The 24,391-nt window shown below is 55.1% G+C and overlaps 9 protein-coding genes across 9 annotated transcripts; 3 read left to right on the top strand and 6 right to left on the bottom strand.

Annotated features, from left to right (window-relative positions):
* Positions 1 to 72: 72 nt before the first annotated feature.
* Positions 73 to 2,999, top strand: KVR01_006525 (uncharacterized protein; the record flags this gene model as incomplete). Its single annotated transcript, XM_044793099.1, has 2 exons — positions 73 to 549; positions 585 to 2,999. The coding sequence occupies 2 exons, from the start codon at positions 73 to 75 to the stop codon at positions 2,997 to 2,999; spliced, it is 2,892 nt and encodes a 963-aa protein (XP_044643956.1).
* A 925-nt stretch (positions 3,000 to 3,924) lies between these two features.
* On the bottom strand, positions 3,925 to 5,220 carry KVR01_006565 (uncharacterized protein; the record flags this gene model as incomplete). Its single annotated transcript, XM_044786885.1, has 1 exon — positions 3,925 to 5,220. One exon carries the CDS (start codon positions 5,218 to 5,220, stop codon positions 3,925 to 3,927), a length of 1,296 nt encoding a protein of 431 aa, XP_044643996.1.
* A 618-nt stretch (positions 5,221 to 5,838) lies between these two features.
* Positions 5,839 to 7,280, bottom strand: KVR01_006776 (uncharacterized protein). The gene is made up of 2 exons (XM_044785063.1): positions 6,293 to 7,280; positions 5,839 to 6,229 (listed from the first exon to the last, which is right to left on the bottom strand). The coding sequence occupies exons 1-2, from the start codon at positions 6,679 to 6,681 to the stop codon at positions 6,118 to 6,120; spliced, it is 501 nt and encodes a 166-aa protein (XP_044644207.1). The 5' UTR covers positions 6,682 to 7,280; the 3' UTR covers positions 5,839 to 6,117.
* Positions 7,281 to 7,332: 52 nt separating this feature from the next.
* On the bottom strand, positions 7,333 to 9,543 carry KVR01_006627 (uncharacterized protein). The gene has a single exon (XM_044787675.1). The coding sequence runs from the start codon at positions 8,986 to 8,988 to the stop codon at positions 7,648 to 7,650; it is 1,341 nt and encodes a 446-aa protein (XP_044644058.1). The 5' UTR covers positions 8,989 to 9,543; the 3' UTR covers positions 7,333 to 7,647.
* Positions 9,544 to 10,412: 869 nt separating this feature from the next.
* Positions 10,413 to 13,032, top strand: KVR01_006945 (uncharacterized protein; the record flags this gene model as incomplete). Its single annotated transcript, XM_044785701.1, has 5 exons — positions 10,413 to 10,950; positions 11,110 to 11,283; positions 11,418 to 11,677; positions 11,735 to 11,946; positions 12,035 to 13,032. The coding sequence occupies 5 exons, from the start codon at positions 10,413 to 10,415 to the stop codon at positions 12,450 to 12,452; spliced, it is 1,602 nt and encodes a 533-aa protein (XP_044644376.1). The 3' UTR covers positions 12,453 to 13,032.
* Positions 13,033 to 13,247: 215 nt separating this feature from the next.
* Positions 13,248 to 15,253, bottom strand: KVR01_007045 (uncharacterized protein). Its single transcript, XM_044787671.1, has 2 exons — positions 14,436 to 15,253; positions 13,248 to 14,374 (listed from the first exon to the last, which is right to left on the bottom strand). Exons 1-2 carry the CDS (start codon positions 14,656 to 14,658, stop codon positions 13,410 to 13,412), a joined length of 1,188 nt encoding a protein of 395 aa, XP_044644476.1. The 5' UTR covers positions 14,659 to 15,253; the 3' UTR covers positions 13,248 to 13,409.
* A 945-nt stretch (positions 15,254 to 16,198) lies between these two features.
* Positions 16,199 to 21,702, top strand: KVR01_007013 (uncharacterized protein). The gene is made up of 3 exons (XM_044783421.1): positions 16,199 to 16,281; positions 16,353 to 19,701; positions 19,884 to 21,702. Exon 2 carries the CDS (start codon positions 17,662 to 17,664, stop codon positions 19,552 to 19,554), a length of 1,893 nt encoding a protein of 630 aa, XP_044644444.1. The 5' UTR covers positions 16,199 to 16,281; positions 16,353 to 17,661; the 3' UTR covers positions 19,555 to 19,701; positions 19,884 to 21,702.
* Positions 20,629 to 21,512, bottom strand: KVR01_007058 (uncharacterized protein; the record flags this gene model as incomplete). The annotated part of the gene is made up of 2 exons (XM_044793561.1): positions 20,629 to 20,999; positions 21,080 to 21,512. The coding sequence occupies 2 exons, from the start codon at positions 21,510 to 21,512 to the stop codon at positions 20,629 to 20,631; spliced, it is 804 nt and encodes a 267-aa protein (XP_044644489.1).
* A 929-nt stretch (positions 21,703 to 22,631) lies between the features above and the next one.
* KVR01_006758 (uncharacterized protein) lies at positions 22,632 to 24,374 on the bottom strand (the record flags this gene model as incomplete). The annotated part of the gene is made up of 2 exons (XM_044781784.1): positions 22,632 to 23,024; positions 23,097 to 24,374. The coding sequence occupies 2 exons, from the start codon at positions 24,372 to 24,374 to the stop codon at positions 22,632 to 22,634; spliced, it is 1,671 nt and encodes a 556-aa protein (XP_044644189.1).
* Between the last annotated feature and the right edge of the window lie 17 nt (positions 24,375 to 24,391).

Raw genomic sequence — 24,391 nt, 5'->3', positions numbered from 1 at the left:
CCATCTATTCTAACAAGTAAAACTGCTCTATCAACCCAGTCTCGCCTAGCAAACCACCCATTCTCAGACATCATGAGCGGCAGCGTTTTTTCCGAGACCCTGCAGCAGATCACTGACACAAAGCTCGACGAGCTCTCCAAAAAGCGCGCTGCCTTTGAAGAGGACAAGGCATCGGCACTCTCATCCATAAAATCTCAGTCAGACCCCATCGAACGACTGGTCCTTCTAAGTGATGGGGTCAAGAAGTCGTTCGGCATCAAGCTAGACGGGAATGCCAAGGTCACCACAGGCCTGACGAGGCACCCCCGCCTCGAGGTACAGCTCAAGAACCTCGACCGCTTCCTCGCACAGGCCCGTCAAGATCCATCAGTGTCTACCAAGACTCTCTCAGATTGGGAGAAGGATCTTCTGCGCCATCTTGAGGTCCAGTCGCTCAAGTACCAGTATGCCTCTCTCTATGGACAGTTGGTAACCGAATGGCTTTCGGGTGACCAAAAGAGCACAGCAGAGAAAAGCGAGGACACTGAGATGGGCGACGCATTTGAGGATGTCGGTAGCTCAGCAAAAGGCTCAAGTCCAAACAGGAATGGGAAAGCAAGGCCTTCGAGCCGGCCCACGTCGACGTCGGCTTACTCAACAAGTACCTCGAGAGCGTCTTCGGGCTTTCCTCCTCGGCTCGCGGCGAAGATCGAAACAAGAAATTGCAGGCTCTTCAAAAACTGCGAGAAGCAGTCCAAGCCTTCGAGGTCGAGATTTCTCGCCCTGGCCAGCTGGACCGGTACAGCCTCGTGTGGACCATCCGAGGCCTGATGGCTTCCGACTTGTTGACCAACGAGAAACGCGAGGTCCTCAAGGACTTCTTGGGAAATCACGTCATCTTGTCTGAAATCTCCGATGTCCTCAACCTGCGCCTGGCCGCCCTTGGGTCATGGAAATGGGGCTCTGATGGTGTCCCCGTTGAACAGCACCGCAAGATAAGCGGGGTATTCGCCGTCCAGATGCACGAAGACCTTCTTCAGAGCATCTTCCTTCAATACATCGGTGTCAAGTGGTCTGTCTTCTTCAGAGATGCGTTTGTCTCGTTCCGAAAGGAGGACAGCGCCTGGGCTTCTCTCTACAAAGAAATACCAGAGCTGGACAAGAAGCGACTGGAGTACTATCTTGGACGAGTACCCCGTCGCCGCAGTCTGCAAAAAGAGCGTCAAAAGATACACAGCAGCGACTACTTCGTCGCGAAGCTATTGAAACGCGTGGACGACGTTAAGGAGATGGCGGACGGAGAGGTGGAAGCCGAGTATGAGGAAGTCTCAACCCAGTACAGGACGATGTACAAGCGAAGAAAGGTTGGTGCTAGGTCAGCCAGGAGAGCGAGGGCTTGCCCGAGCCTAAGAGCAGACTTCAGCGCCTTTGAGGCCGATGATTATGAAGCGAGTTCCCCCGTTGCTGATGGTCTAGAGTCCGATGTAGATGAAGACGACGAGCACAATTCTCCGGGGCAAGGAAAAACACTCATGCAGCTGAAACAGCAGGTCGTTCACCTCATTTCCACTGAGGTTGCTATCAACACGAGGCTGCATGGCGAGCTCACGGCATTCCATGCTGTATTTGAGGACTGGGAGTCGCTCCTGCCGCATGAGACGATCTGCACTGTCCTGCGCTTCCTCGGGGTCTCGCAGCACTGGCTTGGATTCTTCGAGCAGTATCTCCAGGCTCCGCTCCGGTTCATTGACGAGGACCAGGCTTCTTCCAAAGTCCGGCGCCGTGGTGTTCCCTCCTCACACGCGCTCAGTGACGTCTTGGGCGAGACTGTTCTATTCTGCCTGGACTTGGCAGTCAATCAGGCAGCTTCTGGCCAGCCCTTGTGGCGGTACGGTGATGACCTGTGGTTCTGGTCCCCCAATCACAACACAGGTGTCGACGCCTGGAAGGCCGTTGAGCGCTTCACCGACGCGACCGGCACTTCTGTCAACGATAGAAAGACTGGCACTGTTCGCATATCCAAGGATAAAAGTTCTCAGCTCAGCATCGACCAAAGACTTCCTGAAGGAGATATTCGGTGGGGCTTTCTTTTCCTGTCGCCCCAGACGGGGCGATTCGAGATTGACCACAAGATGGTCGACTCGCACATTGACGAACTCCGGAAGCAGCTCAACGACAAGAGCAGCATCTTTAGCTTCATCCAGACCTGGAATGCATTCGCGGCCAAGTTCTTCTCCTCGAACTTTGGGAAGTCTGCAAACTGTTTCGGACGCCAACACGTCGACGACATGCTCGCGACGCACAAGCGCATCCAGCAGCAGATATTCTCCTCCGGCTCCGGCGCGGGCGGGATGGGCAAGTCCTCCAGCATCATTGACCACCTGAGGAAGACGATCCAGCAGCGCTTCGGCATTGCCGATGTCCCCGACGGCTACTTCTACTTCCCGGTGGCGCTGGGCGGGCTAGACCTCCAGTCTCCCTTTATACCACTGCTCCAGATCCGGGACTCGGTGCTCGAGTCGCAGGACAAGCTCTTCGAGCAAATGCTCGAGGCGGAGAAGGAAGCCTACAACCGCTTCAAGCACCAGTTCGAACGTAGCAAGGTCCACCGGCTCCGGGACGGCGAGCTGGGCGCGTGGCAGCCCGAGCTGAAGCAAGACCGGGACAACTTCTTCCATGCTGCCGAGTTCGTGGGCCACCGCGAGGACCTGGGCGTGATTCCTGACGAGCACGCACCCCAGGATCTTCTGTGGGTGTTCCAGCAGCTCATGGCGCAGCCGACCGAGGAAAGCATCGACCACGTCAGCGAGCTCGAGACGGCGCTCGGGGAGGTTCCCGCGGGCGGACAGGCCATCAAGCCTATCTGGCATGACATGGACGCGACCTGGCGCTGGATCACGGCCATGTACGGGCCGGAGATTATCGAGCGATTTGGCGGGCTGAGTATTGTCGACCCAGGATTGTTGCCCATGGGCATGGTTGGACTTTTGAGGGAGAAGCGAGTCACATGGCAGGGTTAGGTTGGTTGTCTTGAAGAGGGGAAGTGTCCTATAGCATGTTTAAAAGTTGCTGTACAAGTCTAGTGATCACAAGAATAGTCTGTTCCTTCTATATCTAGGTAGGAAACCCCCCAGGGGCCCTCTATGTTTGCATCTGCTATTTTACCCATGCTATCTGGAGACAGAGTGTATATCTCGCCACACTTGAGACAGTACTTCGCGCAAAGATGCTTGCTTCATTGAAGCAAGGCGGTCCGGCTGGTTTACCTAGCCAGTCCCTCTTTGAGCAATGTAGCACAAAATGCTCAGCTCTCCGTTGCATCGATCCAGGTGACGTCGCTATCCTAAACATCCTGGGACTTTCAACTACAGCGCCCAAGGGTGCCGAGGTTATCCTAGCAAGTACATGAAATTAATCAATAGGACCTTTCCTTCTGATTTATCTGTCACCTATATGTCTTTGATAATTCCGGGGAAATCCCACTGTTCATCTATTACCTAGGTAGTACTTTTAGCAGGAAACAGAGTCGGCGAATACCTCACAGCTTAACTGGCCAACCTGAGTCAACATTCTCCCAATCAAGGACAACTGTGGAAGCTTTGTGTGCTGTATTTTGCGGGTCTTTAATGGGCAGAAATGGGCTAAAGAGAAGGAATCTGGATTTGTACCTGCTGACGAATGCCGATATGATTGCACGGCCTGATCAGCACAAAATGTAATGAGCCACTGTAATCCAAGCTCGCAAATGAGCCCATATATGAACTGTGCCAATTCACACGTAAGATGCCACCAAAACCACAGTCTGATGTTGAGTGAACTTTAGTACCAAAGTGACAAGTTGAACCCTGGTACACATCAGCCCTGGAGTATAGCATGGATTCTATTCGGCCATGTACACGTGTGGCCACTATGTCATAACGCTGTAGTACAATAGTTTGTGATGACCTAGTCTACCCAATCGGAATACGTTGGGAACAAGCCGAAACAGTTCGCATAATACGTGGCCGTGGCTGACCAGTCCGAAAACACAGCCATGACGCCGACGTCCCTCGCCAGAACGTCCAGCAGATTATAGACGTCCCCGTCGTTGTTAGTCACATTAGCAACCGAAGTGAAGTAATAGTCATCCTTCTCCTTGACTTGGCTCAGCGGGCCAGACCGATCAAACGACCAAGTGACGAGCTTCAGCCCGAGCCGCTTGGCCTCACCGGCATACTCGGACGGGACAATCGACTTGCCGTCCTCGCCAACAGACACCAAGAACGGCAGCGGCGGGGCCATGATCTTGACGCCGGCAGCGGCGTAGCTGGACAGGTTCGCGATATCCCCCTCGGTCTCGGTCAGGAAGATGACCTGGGGCGCGATCTCGGGCACGGCCTCGATCCAGTACAAGATGTCGTCGTAGAGGAAGCTCTGCGGCCAGAGTCTCCTCAGGTCGACGCCCGCCTCCACGTACTCGTCGACCATCTGCTGGGCAAACGCCTGCTGGGTGTAGCCGGACCCGTTGCCGCCGAAGGGCATGGGGACCTGGGGCGTCTTGAGCTCCGGGGTGAACTGCACCTCGGGCCCGCCGAACTCGTCGACCAGGGAGATGAACTCGCGGTGGGTCAGGACGGTCCCGCAGGTTGCGTAGAGGTCGGTGCGCCAGCTGGGGGTGCCGTGCAAAAAGTCGGCGGGCGTCTCGGCGGTGGCGTTGAAGCCGTCCATCTTTCCGCAGAGCGTCTTGAACTCGTCGAGGGTGATGTCGCTCGCGCAGCACTTGGCGCTGGCGGGCGTGCCGGCTGCCGGGTCCGCCGGGGTGAAGGGCTTGGTGCACTTGGCGTTGAGCTCGGGTATGTCGACGATGTTGGTGGTCGAGTGCAGGTCGCACTGGTCGTGGCGGCAGACGAGCTGTCGGTCCGAAGTGAAGACGACGTCGCACTCGAGCACCTCGGCGCCCATCCTGAGGCCGGCGAGCTCAGACTCTCGCGTCTCCTCCGGGATCAGCAGCGTTCCGCCGCCGCGGTGGCCGATGGAGAAGCGAGAGGGCCGCATCTCCATCTCGGAACAGGCGGCGAGCTCGTCCTTGAGCGGAGATGGGTCCATGTCGTCGACCAGGAAGTATGGCCGCGGGCCCAGTTGGACTTGCTTGATCAACTGTTGCTGGGTGCTGTGGCCCCTGGCCTGGGAGTGAGGCACGATGGGGGTCGCCAGGCCGATCGGGGCCAGGAGACCGGCGACCACCAGCTTTCCGAGCGTCATCTTGACGGCTGTATAGCAAGAGTTATTACCGAGGATATCCCAATTGCTCTGAGAGGAGCACTTTGGACGCAGGCTTCCAGGACGAGTACCTCAATGAACCCAATGTCCGAGAGCGCTGATCTCCTGGAGTAGACCTCAAGGCATATCGATCGAGTCTCCTTGATCGACTTAGATACTCCTTGATTTATATACCCGATTCCAACGCTCGCCCCCCCGCCTCCTTTCCTATCGACATCCTTGGTAGCCAAGTCAAGCTCCCGGGGGCCATCGATAGCTAGCGAGGCACGTGTGGGCGACTGTGGGTGCTCTCTGGCTCAAGCCGGCAAACGGATCCAACCCGTCGGAGAAGCCAAGCCAATGCCAAGTCTAGCGGCGGTTCGTCGGATGTTTGCCTTACAAGGGGACGCACCCTGCGCATCAAAGTTAATTGACAACCTGAGTCGCGATGTCAGGAGATTGAGATTACAAAACGAAAATAGACACAGATCGTCGCTGCACTGAAGGTTGTGCGGGATCGTATTGGACTGGCACATATCAACATCACATGCGAGCACATTATTATTGAGGTTCTCAAGCAGTCTTCAATGCTCTCTCAAAGACGACTCGAAATATGCAAGGTTTTGTGGCCATCAGATGACGGTGATTGATATTAATTAAAAGTGACAGCGCAAATCAGAGATATATGTGGTATCTTGAGGGTATAAATAGTGACTGGAAGTCAGAGCCCCGCTTCGCGACCAATATAACGCCTGGAGTTTTCTCCTTCCCGCAAGGTGATTGTTCCCATTCTTCGTCCTAGACGATCAAACAGCGCACATACTAAGAATTACCAGGGGTATTCGACACCCCTTCCAACCGAGCTTCGATTTGGCCGTTCCGGCTGCTCGGAGGCGATGTTTAGGCGCCAGCATAAGGCTTGGTGTGGCTGTGGTGACCGGTGCCCGTTGAGTGACGGCGGGACTTCATAGCCTCAATGCCGTCGAGGACCACCAGGAAGAGGAAGATTGCCCTAGAGATGGATTAGCATTCGATTGGATTGTTTTAAACTGTCTCGGGTGGGGATCAAGCTCACCACAAGAAGAAGCCGAATGCGACGGCGGCCTGGATGGAGCCACAGAAGGTGTTGCCGTGGCACCTGGGCACGCCGATGAAGACGGCAAGGGCGATGGAGCCAGCGAACCAGAAGATCATGGTGACAGCCTCCAGGCCAAGGGCAGCGAGGCGGTGGAAGATGCTGGTCATGTAGAGGGGTGTGAGGCCGATGTAGGCCAGGACCAGCAGGGACCAGACAGAGTTGAAGACCATGAAGTTGACCCTATCGGGAGAGTTGCTGCCGTAGTAGGAGTAGCCATTGTCCCAGCGGCCGTCGTAGACGCTGACGACATAGGCCGTGAGGCCGAGTTCTATTATGGAGAAGAGGACGGCCACGAGATGGGCGATAGCGACGAAACCAAGAGCCATGTTGAGAGAAGTTGGGGGTTGGTTGACTGTGGGCGAGGCAAATAGTTCAATAATATGAAACTATGTTGAGGACGTCGGAGACCGTGTGCAACAATATTTACGGATGGATGTTAACAGAGGAGGAAGGAGGAAGATGAATAGACAGGCTTTACAAAACAACAACAAGATCAGCAACAACAACAACACAACGGAACGGTGGCCGGGCTGTTGATATAATAAGACAAAAAACCACACGCAGAGAACATTCCGGATGCCCAGTCAAGCGCCAGGGTGGGCTCAGCAGGATGACGTGGTGTGGCAGCAGGCCAGGCTTGCCAGGCCAGTGGGCGACAGGCGGCGCTTGCCAAGCGGGACTGGACTGTGCCCAGAGAGGGAGTGAGAAAGGGAGGGAATGATGGCCCTGCCGTCATTGTGTGGCCTACCTTGCAGCTCCTTGCAGGTGCCTTGCTGCTGAGGCCCTGGTTTTTGGCGGCTTAACGAGGCCGTCCTAACCACCACATGACTTCATCCCACCAAAAAGTCGACTGCTGGCTTTGTAGGGTCGAGGTCTGACGAGGTCTGAGGACCAGAAAGCCAGAAAGGCACACGTCATTTGGCGCAGGCTGGGCCCGTGCCATTGGCCGGGGACGGGCTGGGGCCCCCACCTGCAGGGATGACAGCTGTCTGGCTGTGCAGAGCTTCTCCCTCCTGCTCGTCTCTGGGCCTCTCCCTGGGCGCCACTGCTGAAGATCTCCCGCCTAGCACGGCACACTTGCTGCCGGCAGCTCGTGGGTGTTGGACTAATCCCCTAGTCCCCATCGCCAATAATCACTCCACAATCCATCCACATATGCAGCATCGTGGGCTGGTTTCAGATCCAATGCTCCATCACACATCGCGTCTAAGCTGATTGGCATTTGAGGCTTGACGCGCCGTTTCATTCACCATGGAGCCACAGCCAACAACACCAAACACCGCGGTGCGATACTAGGGAGTGCTGCCTGCTGCGCCACGATCCTTGAGCACGTATCCAAACGACTCGTCTAGAATCCTCAGTCCCTCCTCGATCTCCTCGGCAGACACCGTGACAGAGGGCGCGAGCCTGAAGACCCCTCCCATCCCCGGCAGGTTGACCACGTTGCACGACAGCCCAACCTCCATGGCTCTGTCGCTGACAGCCTGTCCTATCTCGGGCCCTGGCGTCTTTGCCTCCTTGTCCGAGATGATCTCAATGCCTTGCATCAGTCCTATCCCCCGAACATCCCCGATGCACCAGTACTTCTCCTGCAGCTTGAGCAACCCCTTGTGAAGCTGCTCTCCCCTCTCCGCCGCCTGTTCCGCCATCCTGTCCCTCTCCACGATCTCAAGGACCTTGCATCCCACCGCTGCAGTCAATGGGTCGTTCAAGTGTGTCGTCAACCAGAGGAACCCGCCCTCCTTGAGCCCCTTCTCGATCTCAGCAGTCGTGCTCACCGACGCCAGCGGCAAGCCGCACCCCAGCGTCTTTGAAAGGCACAGTATGTCCGGCACCACTCCCTCCTCGTGTTCAAAGCAGAACATCTTCCCGGTCCGGCCCACCCCCGTCTGTGCTTCGTCGAGGATGAGTAGCATCCCACGCTTCCGGCACTCAGCGGCCAGCCGTGCCAGATACCCCTTTGGCGGCACCAGGATCCCTCCTGTCGAGAGGATCGGCTCCAGGATAAACGCCGCCAGCGATCCCACGGACTGCCGGTCGATCATCGCCCAGCCAAAATCCATCTCCTTCTCCCAGTCATAACTCCCGTCAGCCTTACGGAATATGGATCGGTAGGCGTACGGTGCTGGAAAGGCCAGCTGCCCCGGCATCGTGGGCCCGCCATTCCTCCTGCCCGTCGAATAAGTCGCGCTTCCAGAACCGTACGTCAGGCCGTGGTAAGACGCGCTGAACGCCACGATCTCAAAGTTCCCCGTGTACATCTTGGCCATCTTGATGGCCGCCTCGGTCGTCTCGGACCCCGTGTTGAGGAAGAAGGACTTCTCGAGCGGGCGCGGCAGGAACCTGGCGAGGCGCTCTGCCAGTTCAACCACCGGCCGCGTGACCATGTTGGAGAGGAGGTGGTCCAGCTCCCCCACGGACTGCCGTACCACCTCCACGATCTCAGGGTGCGAGTGGCCCAGCAGTGAGCTCATCTGGCCCGACGTGAAGTCCAGGATCGACCGCCCAGACTCGTCGTACAGACGGGTACCCTTGGCCCTGGTGACAACCACAGGGCACGGAGGGACGCCCGTGCTCATGACATATTTGTCGTGCTTGGCCCAAAAGGTCTCATTGGTGCCAACGGAACCCATGGCTGAAAACCCGGTAAGAAATGACTTCTTCGAGGTGTAGAGGTGCTTTCGAGGACGACGTATTAGTGTGAGGCTTGTCTGGATATAGTGCGAATAGTAAAACCTCACAGCAGGTTGATGCACAGAGTCTGTTACGTTGCATGCGAGATCTACTGGTTTTATACTTCGCCATCGCCATCCCCCTCCCCCACCTCACAAACGCTACCGATATGTGACCTTATTAGTAGGCCGCCTAAGGAGTGGTGTTGATAGTGTTCCGGTGCTGGCAATTGGCCGGTCAAGTTTCCCGCGGCGTTCGTTGACTCGTTCAAGTTGACTCGTTCAAGTTGCCCGCGGAAAACAGATGATAGCATGAACCGCGGGTGGGACCCAAGTCTAAGTTTGAATCGAAATATGAGCGTGTATTATTATTCTCTGACCATTACATATTTCAAATGCGGATGGATGGAGTCTCTGTTGGTATTGAGAACTGTTTGTTGGCTCGCTTGTTGGGAGCTGGGGCCCGGAGGGCTGGATCTCAAAGTTGGCTATATATATCCCGTCGTTCTTGTAACAGCACCTTGAGCTTCGCGACCTGAGACCCCATTCACTTATTACCTTGATAGAATCCGTGTCCAAGTCCAGATTCCTAGGGCCTCATTCGTCACTCCTACTCACCACTGCCAGTCAGAGAAATTGCTTGCACGTTGTGTCATATCTCAATAATACTGAAGGGTATTACGGGGTGGCAGGGCTATCAACTGGTCTGTTCGCAACACGAGCGACCCAAGGCAGGGTGAGGGGGAACGTCGTAATACCTACCTAGGTGCCCAGGTACCTAGGCAGGTGAGACAACAGTCCCGGATCGCCTAGTTTTGAATCAGTTTTTTCGGTATATTTGAGAACAATATAAAAGTCCCGAAAATCTCGGGGTAGTTGCCCATTGCATCATCGGCTCTTGATAAATAAATAGACCGAGCCCTCAGGGCTAGTACATCGACAGGGCAGCTGCCAGCTTGCCAAGCAGTGCGGAGTGCGGGGAATTACCTAGATACCTACTTAAGTACCTAGACAATGGGCTAGAGCTAAGCTTTCTGGCGGGACTGTCTCCAGAGCCGCAGCTAATGGCGAGTAGCAACTCAGGGACTGCTTCCCCAGTACCGATGATCTGGGCCGCCCGCATGGTTGCTGAGGAGATAATTACGGGGATGCAGGTAGCAGCAGCGGGGGGAGGGCATCACATGGGCGCTGGGACCTTGGAATTGGTCATCGACTCCAAGTCCACAACCAGCTAATTATCTATTGCGAGCTAGCATTGAACACCTCGTCTCACTCCCGACAACTTGGCTTATTCTTCTTCTTCTTCTGTATAAAGCTGTGTCTATCAATGCTCGGTCTAGCTCCTTTAGTGTTCTATGCTTCCCAAGTACCAAAAGTAATTCAAGATGGCCTCATTCGACAGATCTCAGAATGAGAAAGCCGACATCGCCCAGGACGAGTTCGGGGTCGGCACTGTTTCCGACAGTCCTCCGCACAGCCGCCACCCAAGGGCAAAAGACGAGATTGACCGCATCGACGCCCTGGCCACGGCCGAGGGGACGACGCTCGACTCGTTCAGGCACCTGGACGAGAAGGCGATCCTGCGCAAGATGGACCTGCGCCTGATCCCCATGCTGTCGCTGCTGTACCTCCTGTCCTTCCTCGACCGCGGCAACATCGGCAACGCGAAGATCGAGGGCCTGCAGGAGGACCTCGGCATGCGCAGCTACGAGTACAACTGGTGCCTGACGGCCTTCTTCTTCACCTACGCCGCCTTCGAGGTGCCCAGCAACCTCCTGCTGAAGAAGCTCCGCCCCAGCAGGTGGCTGCCTATCATCATGGTCGCCTGGGGCACGGTCATGACGCTGATGGGCATCGTGCGGAACTATCAGGGTCTTTTGGCTGCGCGCTTGTTCCTGGGTGTCACTGAGGCCGGTTTGTATCGTAGGTGATCATCGCGGTGCCAACTTTGTCTCTTATATACTACTCTCATACAAACACCCCAGGGCCCCATTATTAGTCTTCAGCGCTCTCATAAGCGCTTTTCTACATTCAGTGCTATATATTCTTCTAGCATCGTCACTAACACTCGTGTATGAATAGCCGGTGTAGCATATTACCTCACCATGTGGTACTGCAGACATGAGATCCAGTTCCGGCAGGCTCTGTTTTTCTCCGCCGCCTCGGTTGCTGGTGCGTTCAGCGGCCTCCTGGCGTTTGGTATTTCTAAAATGGATGGCGTTGGAAACCTAGAAGGGTGGCGATGGATTTTTATCTGTGAGATTTCCCCGAGATATCCCTGATTTGATTTCCTTGAGATTTCCTGGAATTTCCCTAGTTTGATTTCCCTAAGGTTTCAGTCCCTCACAACCTGATGGATGACTTGAGGCTGACAGTGAACCAACACGCAGTGGAAGGAATTGCAACCGTAGTCGCCGCTTGCGCGGCGTTCTTCCTTCTGCACGACTTCCCAGAGACAGCCAAATTCCTGACCGAGGAGGAGCGGGCGTTTGTGGTCTTCCGCCTGAAATACCAGGGCCAGTCTGCCAAGCTGGGCAGCGCCGGGGCGAGGGCGACCCAGGTCGCCCAGGCTGATGAGTTCCAGTGGAAGTATGTCAGACAGGCATTCCTAGACTGGCAGATCTGGGTGAATATATTCGTATATTGGGGCGTGAGTGCTTGTCCTGCTGTTCCTGACCGGAGGCCTTGGCTGACAGAGTCCTGCTAGATTGTCTGTCCACTGTACGGAACGAGTCTGTTCTTACCAACGATTATCAAGAATCTGGGCTATACTTCGAGCACCGCACAGCTCATGACCGTTCCCATTTACGTTACTGCCGCGATATTAGCTGTCATCTTTGCCTACCTGTCTGACCGCGTGGGCAAGAGGACCCCGTTTATAGTACCCTTCCTCTGTGTGATGATCGTAGGGTTTGCCATGTATGTCGCTATGTCGCCCGCCACTCACTACACCCCCCACCCCCCACTCAACCCCCTTTCCAGACGATGGAGACTGACTTGTATCCAGGTGTATCTCCACAGACCCAACAAAGCACCCCCGCGTGGTCTACGGTGGAGTCTTCATCATCGTGTGTTCCATCTACCCAAGCTTCCCAGGGAACATCGCATGGCTGTCCAATAACCTCGCCGGGGGCTACAAGCGCAGCGCAGGGATGGCGATCCAGATCGGCGTGGGTAACCTAGGCGGCGCGATGGCGTCAAACTTCTACCGCCAGCCGGACTCCCCACGCTACATCCTCGGCCACGGGCTGGAGCTGGGTTTTGTGTGCGTGGGGATACTCGCCGCGGTAATCCTTAACGTCAGCTACGCTGCTATCAACAAGCAGCGCGAGAAGAAGCTCGCCGAGGGTGGCGAGGACGGATTCGACAGCCGGGAGCTGTCGGAGCAGGGCGACAAGGCATATACGTTCAGGTATATGCATTAAGAAAAAGATCAGAGAGTGCACATATGAGGAGGGAAGGGCTTGACGTGGAGTTGAGGTTGGTTGCTTTGCGAGAACTATGCGTCCAAGCCCGCCCCTTTTCAACATTGCGTTCACTGGGTTTTAGGCTGTTCAAGACAGGTAGAAATGGCTCCAAGGCCACGTCATAAAAGACTTTTTATGAGAAACAATACTGACAGAGCATCACTCAAGCCAGGTCACCCACAGTGGTGGTCAGATTGGCAGGGATGCCGAAGAGGGAGTGAAACTGCACATCCACAAAGGCCACAATCCTTTCTTCATGAATCTCGCAGGAATTGCGCCTTCTCCGAGATGAAAGACACCTTGCCAGTTACTTACCTCGGACTTACCGAAGACAATCTGCAGATGAATTTGAAAGCCATTCGTTGATGCGAACTATGGGAGCTCCGGTCAACTGTTTCGCGACTTAGATATCTGTTCTCGCTTACCTGAGAGAGCACTCACCTACAATGCCGCCATTCGACCAGCGGCCAGTTGCCATCATCGGGTAGTAACTTGTGCTTCGGCTTCACTGAGCACAAAACATATTTGCTTAGCCTAATAATGTTAGGTTAGTTACCGTAAACTCAAGATCCTGATCATTGCAAATGTAGAGCATCGCGGTAGCAGGCAACAAGCGGGCCAAAAGAAGCTTCAAAGTCCTGGGTGGCAATAAGCGTCACCTAGGTAGGTGCTCTTGCCCATCCCGTCGATGACTACTTCCAAGATTGGCGGTTGTCCCACCCATCAGAAATGAAAAAAGGGATTAAAAGGTTTAGGAATAATTTGTTCGTTAGCGCATTGCTGCGACAGTCATTACAGTATTTACAACGGCGTCCCCCATGTATATATGTACATGCTTTGGGTGCCCTCGTCACTACCATGGGCCTCCACCGACCCGTCCACCAACGATCACTGCCACACCATGGGATCCCATATCTAGGCACCCACATGCCTCCTACCTCGCTGGCGGATACCTCGTGGCTCAACCGTAGGCTTTTGCACTCGGCTAGACCTTCCGCGCGATTCGTACCTTGATCGCTGACGATCGACGCTGGTGTCCCTTCGTCGTAACTGTCGGGTGGTCGCATGTTGTCTGCTGAAGTCCTCGTGGGCCGGATGTGCGTGATGGGGATATGTATGGCTGGAAGATAGACTACGAGCCCGTAGTGGTGATAGTCTCGTGTCGAAAAATGGAGCTGCAGATGAGTGAGTGCGTTCGGGTTTGGGTGTAGGAGTTTCGGATTCCATCGAGTCCATGGAAGAGAGTTGAGCATGGGTTATGGAGAGATATTCGTCGTGAGCATCGTCGTCGACAATCGTGGTCAACATCGTGTCCTTCCCTTGAGACTCAGTATCCGACAAGTCAGAGACGGACGTTGATGGAGTCTCGGGGTCATCGGACTGCGATGTGACGTCGTCGTCGTGAAGTGCAGGTATCGAGTCATGTATGTGTATAGGCTCAGACTCGGACTCGGAGAAGGACATGGCCCGCTGGGAGGTGCGGGCCAGGTACTTATGGTTCTGTTGGACGCGTTCGGAGACGGAGACGCCAGAATCCTCGGACCGCACAGTCATTGAGCGAGTCGGTTGGTCGAGAGAGATTTCTGTGATGTCGAAAGTTTGGGAGTGTTCGTTGGTGTAATATGTATCGTCTTCCTCGGGCTCATCAAAGAACATGGGCCCGTCACAGTCGAAGATGGCAGGTTGCGAGCTGCCGGTGCTGCTGATAGGTGACGCGCTGTCATGGTGCCAAGGGTGTTCCTGAGGCAGGTAGGACGAGAAGTACCGGACCAGGGAGTCCAGGGACTTTGTGCGGAAGAGCTGGATGGCATACTGCCACTGCTCGGTGCCGATGAGGGATGGGTTACCGATGATCTCGAAACTTGCATCCTCCAACATGCCTGTCAAGCTGATTGTCAACGAGGGTCCACCTCCTTGCATGTGACTTCCGTAAACCCTTACCATTCAATTCCTCCAAGCGCAGCTTCTTGCGCTCTTCCATCAAGTTCTCAAACTCTGTGAGAGTTGAGGCTCTGGTGGAGATTTCATAGACATCATGGTGGAATGCCTCTGGGTCCTGGATGGCCGAGGGAATGGTGTTGAAGCGGTCATGTAGGGTGGTGGTGAGGTCATCCTTTTGCAAGCCAAACTTCCAAAAGGGCCAAGCACAGCCGGGATCGTCCATGGTATGCGAGAAAGTCGTGCAGTTGTGGTATTCCGATGACGCCAGAAACGGAAAGTGGGTATCACAAGGGGTATCACGTAGAAGCTGCTTGGTCAGAGGAAATGCGATAAGGATGAAGTCGAAGTGGTATCTGGGCTGAATGAAAGACTGAGAAAGGAGGAACCGAGAAGAAAGAGCCGGGTTGTCTGGTTGTTGTTGTTGGTTGGTTGGCGGCTTGTGTAAACGTTGAGAGCCATTTAGACAGAGCTGATGGGACAAGACATTTTGATGGGTGGTGTTTGGTTTGACTTGTTTGTTCGTTTTCCTGTTGCGAGAAATACGAGCAAAAGAGTCGAGTGACTGGGTGACTGGGTGACTGAGCTGGTGGTGACGTGTGTGGGCTGTTGAGGGGATCGTAGACTGCTGTTTCTGGCCTTTGCCGAGTGGATTGGTATCGGTATCGGAGAGGGAGTATTGTCGAAAACGGACGGTCTATTTGCTCTGGTGATCGGGGCTCAGAGTCTTGGTGAGGAGAGGGAGAGGAGAGCAGCGCAGGCGGGCGGGACGGGGGTCTTTGGTGGTTTTCTGACGGTGACGAGACCAGGAGTCGAGCCGGACTCACAATGATGGACATGCAGTGGGCGACGGCCAGAACACCCACATTGGGCCCACAAAAAGCCCATGGCCCGTCTGGAAGGGGTGGGTCCACCACTTCTGCATCCGGACCACTCAGAGCCATTCATCTGGGCGCAGGCCAGGCGCTAGCGGTGGCACATGCCGCCCTTATGCAGGCGAGGTTGCACTGCAACCCTGCAGGAGGTGGGTGCGACCATCAGAGCTAGTGCCCAGATGGGACTAGAGCGCCCAGCAAAAGATCGATTCTTTCTCCCGGCCACGGGTGCCCGACCCCTGTCCCCCTGACCCCCTGCCCGCGTTCCCTGGGTCTATGGCCCTCCAGCCCGTTCCCAGACACTCAGTTGGCAGACACGTCGATGATGAAACCCGAAGGCTGGATGACTGAAGCCTGAAGCCTGAATTCAGCCTGGAGGAGGGAGACGGATGCCACACAGCAATAAGACTCAAGAACATGGCACCATCTCTCCACTGCTCAGAGACCAGATCAAGACTCGTTCTCTCGGGAGATTTGTTGCTCAAAAAGGCTGTCTGTCCCCCTTCCCAACAAGCTGACAGACAGACAGACAGACAGACAGAAGACACGCAGACACTGTGGGCTGTTGCTCTTTGCCCGACAGCCGCCCCCTCTGCCCCTCCGCCTCGGGGCATTGCGCCGTACCCAGGCAAGCCAGGCAATTCAGGATGCATCCAAGAGGGGCGCGGCGGAACGCGAAGTGGCGCAAGCCCAGCCAATAGCCAATGAACAGCCTCCACAAGCGGCCAACCAGCTTACTGTCTTGTAGCCCCGGCCTGCATCACGAAGACCGGGCAGACGGGGGGCGGTCATGGCCATGCATCATGGTTGGCCGGCTGATGTGGGCTGACCACCAGTCTCATCGAGTGACGCTGCTTCCTGATTCCTGACATTGCTACTCTCATCAGTCTGGAAAACGGCCCCCAATGGGGCACCTTTTGCCCAGCCTGCATGGCGCCAGCTGGCAGCTCGGACGGCCAGCCGGCACACAGCTGGTACTGTCGTCTTATCTCCTACACATATCCGTACGGACATTGGACATGCAGACAGGCTGACAGGCAGGCAGGCAGGCAGGCAGGCAGGCCGACTGAGACTCGGGTGTCAGCTGCCTCTGGCCTCCATGTCTGCCTGCTTCCATCTAATCCATCCTCGTGCCTCGTCGCTCCTCATCACGCCCTTGAACTCTGGCCCCGGCTGGTCACACTCCAGTCCGTGTTGTGCCCTGCTGTTCTTGTTTGTCTTTGCGGCTTTCCTGCCCGGGATCTGGAGCCTGCATCCCAGCATAGCTTGTGTGCTTGCTTGGGAACCCACTCAAATCGTCAGATATCCCCGGGGACTCTGGGGCTGCTCTCTTCTCAGATCCACTGGACCACCAGCCAAGCACACCTGCATCCTGCGGAAGAAAGGCTTCTTGTTTTCCCACTACGGCTGCGCTCTCTACGCCGCTCGGAGCCACAGGACGGCGGAACTGAAGCTCACAGCTGGCCTGCTCCGTGAGCCTTCTCTCGACTCTGGCCCATATCGTGGTGACTCAGGCGGCCTCCCTCACAAGGACTAGGCAGCTGCAGCCTACCTCGCTCCTGCTGCAAGTTCGAACCCAAAGTGCCAGTGCCCCTACTACTATGGTCCTCGCCATCTTCCGGGGCTCCCCATTCCACCCCTGCACCCAACGAACCCTCCCGCCTATCCACCTGCTACTGCACCTCGCAGTAGGCAGTGTAGCCAGCTGGGGGGCCATAGGACTCGCGGTTCACCTGTTCCTCTGCTAGGGTCAGTTGAGGCTGAATCCAGAATTGCTAAGCACCGCAAGACCCCGGTCAGCAGGGCTCGTCCCCCGGGCCTGTTCCTGCTCAACTGCCTCTCCGTATTCCGCATCTGACTCTTTTTTCGAACCGCATTTTCATCATCATTTGCATTGCCAGCAAGCCAGGTGGTCTCTGTCTCTATTTGTCTGTGCTTGTCGGGTTTTTAGGACTGTTCCTCTCTCTTCTCGTGTCTCTGCAGCCACATTTAACTACTCCCCGCCCCCCCGCCGCCTGAAGCGGCCATCCAGCGACAGGATACCAACTCTCGGGAGCACCCGTTACTAGGACCTGACCTTATCTTGAGCCTGAGCCTGTGCCTGTGTCGACAACAAGACCCCGAGGAAAAGGGCTTGTGTGTCATATCGACCGTCTCCATCTCTCTACTGGTTGTTGTCTCGAGTACCCAGGGCTAGGCACCTGAGCCGCACATACCCGCGCGCATATCTCCTTGTCCCTAGCTTCCTTGTGTGACTCCTCTCTGGCTCGGCTTGGTCGCCCCATCCACATCATCAGCAGCAGTGTCTAGCCAGGCTCCCGTGGCGAGGCCGGCAAGACCGGGTCGCCTTCGCCATGAGGACCATCCACGTTGAGCCGCCCTCCGAGGTGGCAACCGAGGAGAAGACCGAGCCATACTCCCAGAGCGAGATCGACGCCCGCCTCAGGAGCTTCCAGGAGCAGAAGGAAATCAGCGAGGCCATCGCGGCCGAGAACCACGCCATCCACCTGGATGACCTGGCGGTTCCAAAGGACAAGGATATCCGCATTCTCGTACGGCCTCTAACACGGGCCCGCTCTGTGAGCCCTGGCAACCTCGATAGCTGCGAGTGGTTGCAGTTGACTGCCGAAGTTGCGGAACCAAAACAGCCCGAGCAGAAGGTCCTTGCAGTCACACAAACAAGCAGAGACATCAAGTTCTCCGTGCGAATCCCGGGGGAGAAGCTCGAAAATGACACGAGACCTCCTCTGTGGTGCGAACTCTACTATGACCCAGCCAGCGACAACCAAATCTTCCTCAACCGTTCCGGAATCCCGCTGTTCCTGTCCAGGGTTTCCCAGCTCCCAGCTTCCAGCCCGGGTATCGAATACACCATCAACCCGCACACCACCAAGGCTCTGATTCCCGGAACATGGAGAATCAAGGTCAGGAACATCAATGTACTTGATTTCAGGATCGTTGAGAAACGCCCCGCCATCCTGAGGTCGTCACTGAGCTTGTCAGCATCAAACGAGTCCCTCGTCAGCTTGCTCAACTCATCGGGGAAACGAGCGCTTACTGCTGAAGGAAACGGCTCCTCGCCTGACAAGAGGATGCGCGCCGACGAGTCCATGGTCCGAAGCGATGCACGATCCGACGACGGCGTCGTGATGTTTATGAGACCTGGCAGCGCCACGAACCCTCTGGTCTTCCCTCTCCCGTCCGGAGAGAAAGGAAAGGAGCTGATGACCACCAATGGAAATCCACTACTGGAGCTCGAGGACGGCGACATCGCCGAAATTCCCGGCGCCGAGGTCGACGTTGACGAATACACGATCAAGAAAATCGGCCCCATCGCTTCGACAAGCCTAAGCGCCGTTGCCAAGGGCGAGTTCTCCCGAGAACCCGACAGCATCATCACTGTCAAGGTCCTCAAGACCCGCCTGAACCAGAAAGCACTCGCCACGGCAAAGCCGCAGGATGCAGAGCGGAACGTCATCCGCCAAGCCGATATCTGGCTTCGAGAGTTCCTCAATCACGAAGTGCTAGATCACAAGTCGATCCCTCGGTTATTTGGCGGCGACGCCCGATACCTGTCCTTGTACATGGAGTACATCGACGCCAGCGATCTCTCAGCAAGAGGCGCCTGGCAAGACCCGCAAAGCACATTCTTTCTCGGCAACGAGCAAGATTCTGAGCGCATCCTCCGCGATGTAGCCGGTGCACTGGATTATATGCACAGCCGTAACATGGTTCACAATGACATCAAGCCGGGCAACATCTTATTTAACCGAGAGCGCGGGGCTGTACTATGCGACTATGGCATGATCACTGACATTCACGCCAACCAGGAGAGGATCGGCGGCACGCCATTCTACATCTGCCCCGAGTTCATCGGACAGAAGCTTCGCGGCCAGCCAGCGGACGTGTGGGCTTTGGGCGTGACAATGTTGTATGTCCTCCGCAAGATCGGCCTCCCGGATGCTCGAGGCCAGAAGAATCATCCTCGCCACCTATACTGGATGATCGCATACATCAACACAGCACCGCAACATCAGAGACAGCTGCCAAACTTTGACGGGCGGACTGCTGCTCAAAAAATGCAGGACTGGCTCAACGACATTCGCGAGGCCAAGTCACGCTTGGACCACAGCAACAAGGTGGAGAGGCTCGTTGCGGCCATGCTGGTCGTGAACCCGAAACAGCGGATCACGATGCGGCAAGTTATGCTGGAGCTGTCGCGTGTCTCAGAGGTGAACGAGGAATAAGCGGCCGTTTTGCATCCCCGGGAAGGCTGAAAATATACGAGACAACGATATGAGCAGTATAAATCAAGGAAAGGAGTCTCCTTTTTTGGAATTTTGCTTGCTTGGTCACTGATTCTTGGAGGAGGCTGGAAACATCAGGGCCGTATGGTAGGTACTCCCTATTTGCACCTGACCTTACCCTAGGGCACCATTCCTCGCAAAGAGGACATATTCATGTCATGGATTCCTTTTACATATCTATTCTCATGCTATAATGATTTTTATCCTCTTGTCTTTCCATACATGCTCCTCTGTTCCGTACAAAACTAACAGGCATAGCGCACTTATAGGTTGCGCATCACAAAGCACTCTGGCAATCGATTTTCGCTTGGACACCTGGGCAAGGCTCAACTTTGCCATTTGTCCAACGCGGTCAGGCCCGAGGATCTTGAACCAGGGACAACCAGTTCGTCACTTTCCACTCTGAGGACTTCAGAGGTGCATACGAGAACGCCTGTGCCCTATATATTAGATGCTCGAACAGCGACCGAGTCCGTCCTATGCCAAAAGGTACACGGCACTTTGGCACTAGCAGGTCCAGAACGAACAATCGCATAGAGGAGGATCAACTGCATATATCACTTAATGGTCACAAAGAAAGGGGAGATTAATTTATACAGGAAGTCATGCATCTTATGAATCACCATCCCGACTTATATGGTAGTTTAGCTTATTAATGATACCCACTGCGCGAATTATCGCCAACCACTGGTCTTCTTTGAGCCCCAGAATGTCCCGATCGTGTAGTGTACGACGCTCCAAGAGGCTGTGAAGTTCCCAAGGTTCTTTTTTATTTTTTTTATTCTTTTTTGAAAAGGGATGTAGGACTCGAGTAAGGCCTGGCAAGCGTCTACTCAAGAAGGTGACCAATCGAGGTTTCTCAAGAGGCCTTGTCCCTGTTGAATTGTCTTCATTAAAGAGCCCGAAGAGATCGCCCTCTTTGTCAGAAATAGCATGCCCAGATATTTCAAGTGCTATTATAGACATGTAGGAGGCCATCGATGTCCAACCGTCCTGCTCTAGCCACGGACTTCCTCAGGATGTTTGAATCCACTGGTCCAGTCGGACGTTCTTGATGATGGTAGAGAAGCCATGCTGCTTCCCCTTCATACACTTATCCCTCTTCTTCCCAGTCACCTCCTTCTGGTCATTGTGCTTATTGCTGTCGGGATCCTCCCCTTTCGGGTACTCAACGTTAAACACGGGCTTCCCCTGCTTGATAAACGGAAGAAACTGCTCCTCATCGCCATACTGCATCGCCTGCTCGTTGACACACCACTGCATCTGGTGCACGACCCGGGGGACGATATCTCCGCCGTTCTTGAGCCCAATAGAGAGGCCTCTCGCGTGCGCCTCCCCCGCCAGCCACAGGACGTAGTCCACGGCGTCGTGCTCCGACAGCCCCACTAGTGGTGACGTTAGTTCTGCTTCGGACCCAAAACATGAAAGACGAGAATCTGTAACAGGTGAAGAGAGTGATGCTCACGACCGTTCTTGTTGTCCCACGCGTCGACGTTGTCGGGGTCCACGCCGTCGAACCCCTTGCTCACGGCAAGGTCCATACGGGCCTGCATGATCTGGCGCACGTTGGCCGAGTTGGTCTGCACCCACCTCTCGCCCTCCCAGTCGTCCATCTTGCGGCCCAGGTCGGGCTTCTGGAAGCGGCCCGCGTCGGGCCGCCAGTCCTCGTAGGTCCCGGCCGAGAAGTAGGCGACCACCTTGCGCCCGCGCCGGTGCAGGGCCTCCACCTCGGCCGCGGTGTTGTCGAAGAGGTCGATGATCCAGACCTCGTGCTGCTCGACGGTGTGGTCGAGGTGCACCTTGTGGTGAAGCACGTAGTTCCACGAGGTCTGGACGGCGGGCTGCCACAGCGGGCGGTGGAATCCTGGCGGCCGGGGCGGGAGGGGCGGTGCGTTCATTTTTTTTAGGTGAGTTTTTTCTGGAAGCGTGAGTCGCCTGTAAATGTGGTAAGTGCAATAAATCTTGGATGAGATGGAGAAAGTGCGGCGTGGGGGGATGAGTGTCGAGGGTGAGGGCGAGAGGACGAGATGAGGTCCCGAGGTCAGGTCTGGGAGCCATTCATCATTGTTGGTGGCTGTGCTATACGAAGCTTAGCTACTCGAGCTATAAGCGCACGCGCCTCAATGAGCCGCCCTCGGCTCCGAAAAGCTGCTCATATGAGATAAAGCCTTTGAAGCATCATTTTTACGCTTACCTAATTTTTTATTTGGTGTAGTGGCTATGTCAGTTCGTAGTTGTGCAACAACTTCAGCTCAGCCTGCGGGCAATATCGTTTATGCCCATCCATGGATTGGCCTCCCTCCGGAGCTCCGTCCGTCCCTGATCAGAGCGGGGGTGTAGCCACAGTTTGTGCAGTCGGTTACACCGAATTATCAGCATGAAAATCGGGTTGTGAGAACTAATTTACGCAGGGCTCAGCTCTTCTCATCTTTTCTAGTTCAGGTGGGAACTTCTTCTGAAGTTTGTGTGTACAGTCCAATACTCAAAGGCAAGCATGCGACCTTGAAGAGAGTTGGTAGTCAGTGGGTAGTTCCAAGGCAAGATCTCTTGGGTTCCGTAATGGCTCATGAGGACTGACGAAACGCCCTTGCACCACACACCTGGGTTGCATGATGACACAGTACTACAGACTGCATCTCCTGGAAAGCAAGTCTCCACGGTGTTCAGTGGGGATCAACTGAAGGATGAAGAATTTGTGTTTGAAGCGGGAACACTGCGGCATTGGGTACTTTGAGCTCCGCATGGTGGCTGTTGCCTGATGCAGTCTCCAATACTCGGTGATTGTGCGCCATCCACTATTCCATCTGTCCATGACTGGGCACTTCCCATGGCGATCATTTGAAATCGTCGTCATGGAAATCAGCGCAATCCAATATGCCTCAGAAGGGCACAGTGCGGGTGGGCTCTGCTCAAGGAGATCCGAGAATCGCCTGCAGAGTTTGCCCGGTCCCTTGTAAATCTTCCTGATCAGTACTTCAACCAATCTATTGATTTTTTTCGTCATGACCAGCTGCCCACTAAGTCTCCTCCGAATCCCGGACCAAGCTTTCAGCCGACTCAGAACCATGGTCCTCCATGTTCACATCTTGGCTTTCAGAAGATTCTTCAGACCACTCATAATCCATCTCCATGTCTTTGCTTGTCGTAGAATTTGATTCTGATGTGGTTGCGAGATAGCTTTTGGGAGGGTCCTGCTGCCCGGCCACAGGAATTCTGCATGCTCTCCGATAAGACCACCTCCGGGACAGCGTGTTATGGCTCGCCTTGGCAGGCTCTGGAGCGTACTCCAGCATCCATCCACTGGTAAACGGAAGGTTCGGATTTGGAAGTGACAAAAGCAGCTCTTGGGTCACAGTATTATCTCCAAGAGATTTATGCACGGCCTCCTTTGCAAGTTGGTAGAGCTTAGGCTGCAGATACCATACGAGTTAGATGTTTGTCAGGAATGGTGGGAAACAAGAGCTATGCTCAAAACCACTCACATATTGCTGCTCCCATGTTTTCGCAGTCCCCTCGCGAGGCTCAAGACGGAAGAGAGGCCAGAACTCCACAACATATTCCGTGCTTCCATTCTTGTTGATCGTGGAAGCCTCACAGCGGAAGTTGCAATCTTCCAGCGGCATTTCCGCCGTCTCCTTGAAAAGGTCAAGATCGGGATCCCAGTGGATGTAGGAGTTGTTGTGGTTCTGGAAGCAGGTGACAGACCAGCCATCTCTGCTGCCAAGTTTAGACTCCAGCGACTCGCAGAATGCCTCGTACTCTGCCCATAGCTCGTTGGAAATTCCAGCCGCACCGCAAGTGTCGGAGAAATTCATGCACGCTCGTATCATGACCGTCCTTGCCTCATCTCTCAGCTCGCTCACCACATCGAGCTGCGCCTTGAGGCATCGTATATCTTCTTTTAGTTCTGCAGCCTTTTTCTTCTTCTCCTCGACCACCTCCTCGATCTTGTAGAGTCCCCGACCGGGAGCGTTGTGCGAGGAAAGTAGGTCGTCGAGTGACTCGAAAGTCTGTTGACCCTGAATGGAAAGATGCTCTGCGATGATCTGTCTCGTTCGAGAGCAGTCGTGTATCGTGCCATTATTGGAGCCGATGTAACTGTGTTGATTGATCTCTGGATCTCGTTCGGGCGCTGAACGCTCACCATCATTGTCCACTTCAGCATCTCCATCACTCTCTACCTCCGTATGCTCCGTATCGGGGTCAAGCATCTCGGCGAAGATGCCCTCATTAGGCGAATCATTGTCAGCTAGGTCAATGGACTGATCTAAAGGGGGGCCAACCGAGGGTCCAACACCACTGACTTCAGCGTTGGCGGGCGGAAGATTGTTGTCCATAGCTTCGTCATCGTCCTGGCCATCGCCTGCCATATTGCCACTGTATGGGATTGGGGAATTGCCTCCGTCGCCCAGCTCCTGCATTTCGCTCCCGTTCTCAGTCTCGTTCGACGCCACTCTCAACACCGAGTCCTGGACGCCGACGAAAAGCCCGACTTCGTTGTCAGAGTGGTGCGTCGCGTTGATGTTGCTGCCCTCATTTCCATGGTGTGCCCGTTCGGGGTGGGCGATGTGCAGCTGTGTGTCGTCCATGATCTCATCAGCCATCGTAGAAGAAATTGCATGCCTAATACCACGATTGCCAATCCGTCCTTGGGTTTCATGAGTAGTAGCTGTTTGTTGGTCGTCGACGTATGTCGACTGCGTGGCAATTGGAACAGCGCCCGTCAGCTCCGCGGTGTTGACGTCCGAAGGTGCGTCCATCCTGATTCTTGTTTGCG

This window comes from Diaporthe batatas (genome assembly GCF_019321695.1).
Source record: "Diaporthe batatas strain CRI 302-4 chromosome Unknown Contig00007, whole genome shotgun sequence".
NCBI lineage: Eukaryota > Fungi > Ascomycota > Sordariomycetes > Diaporthales > Diaporthaceae > Diaporthe > Diaporthe batatas.
Note: the sequence above shows the minus strand (reverse complement) of the source record. Positions and strands in the feature narration are given on the sequence as shown.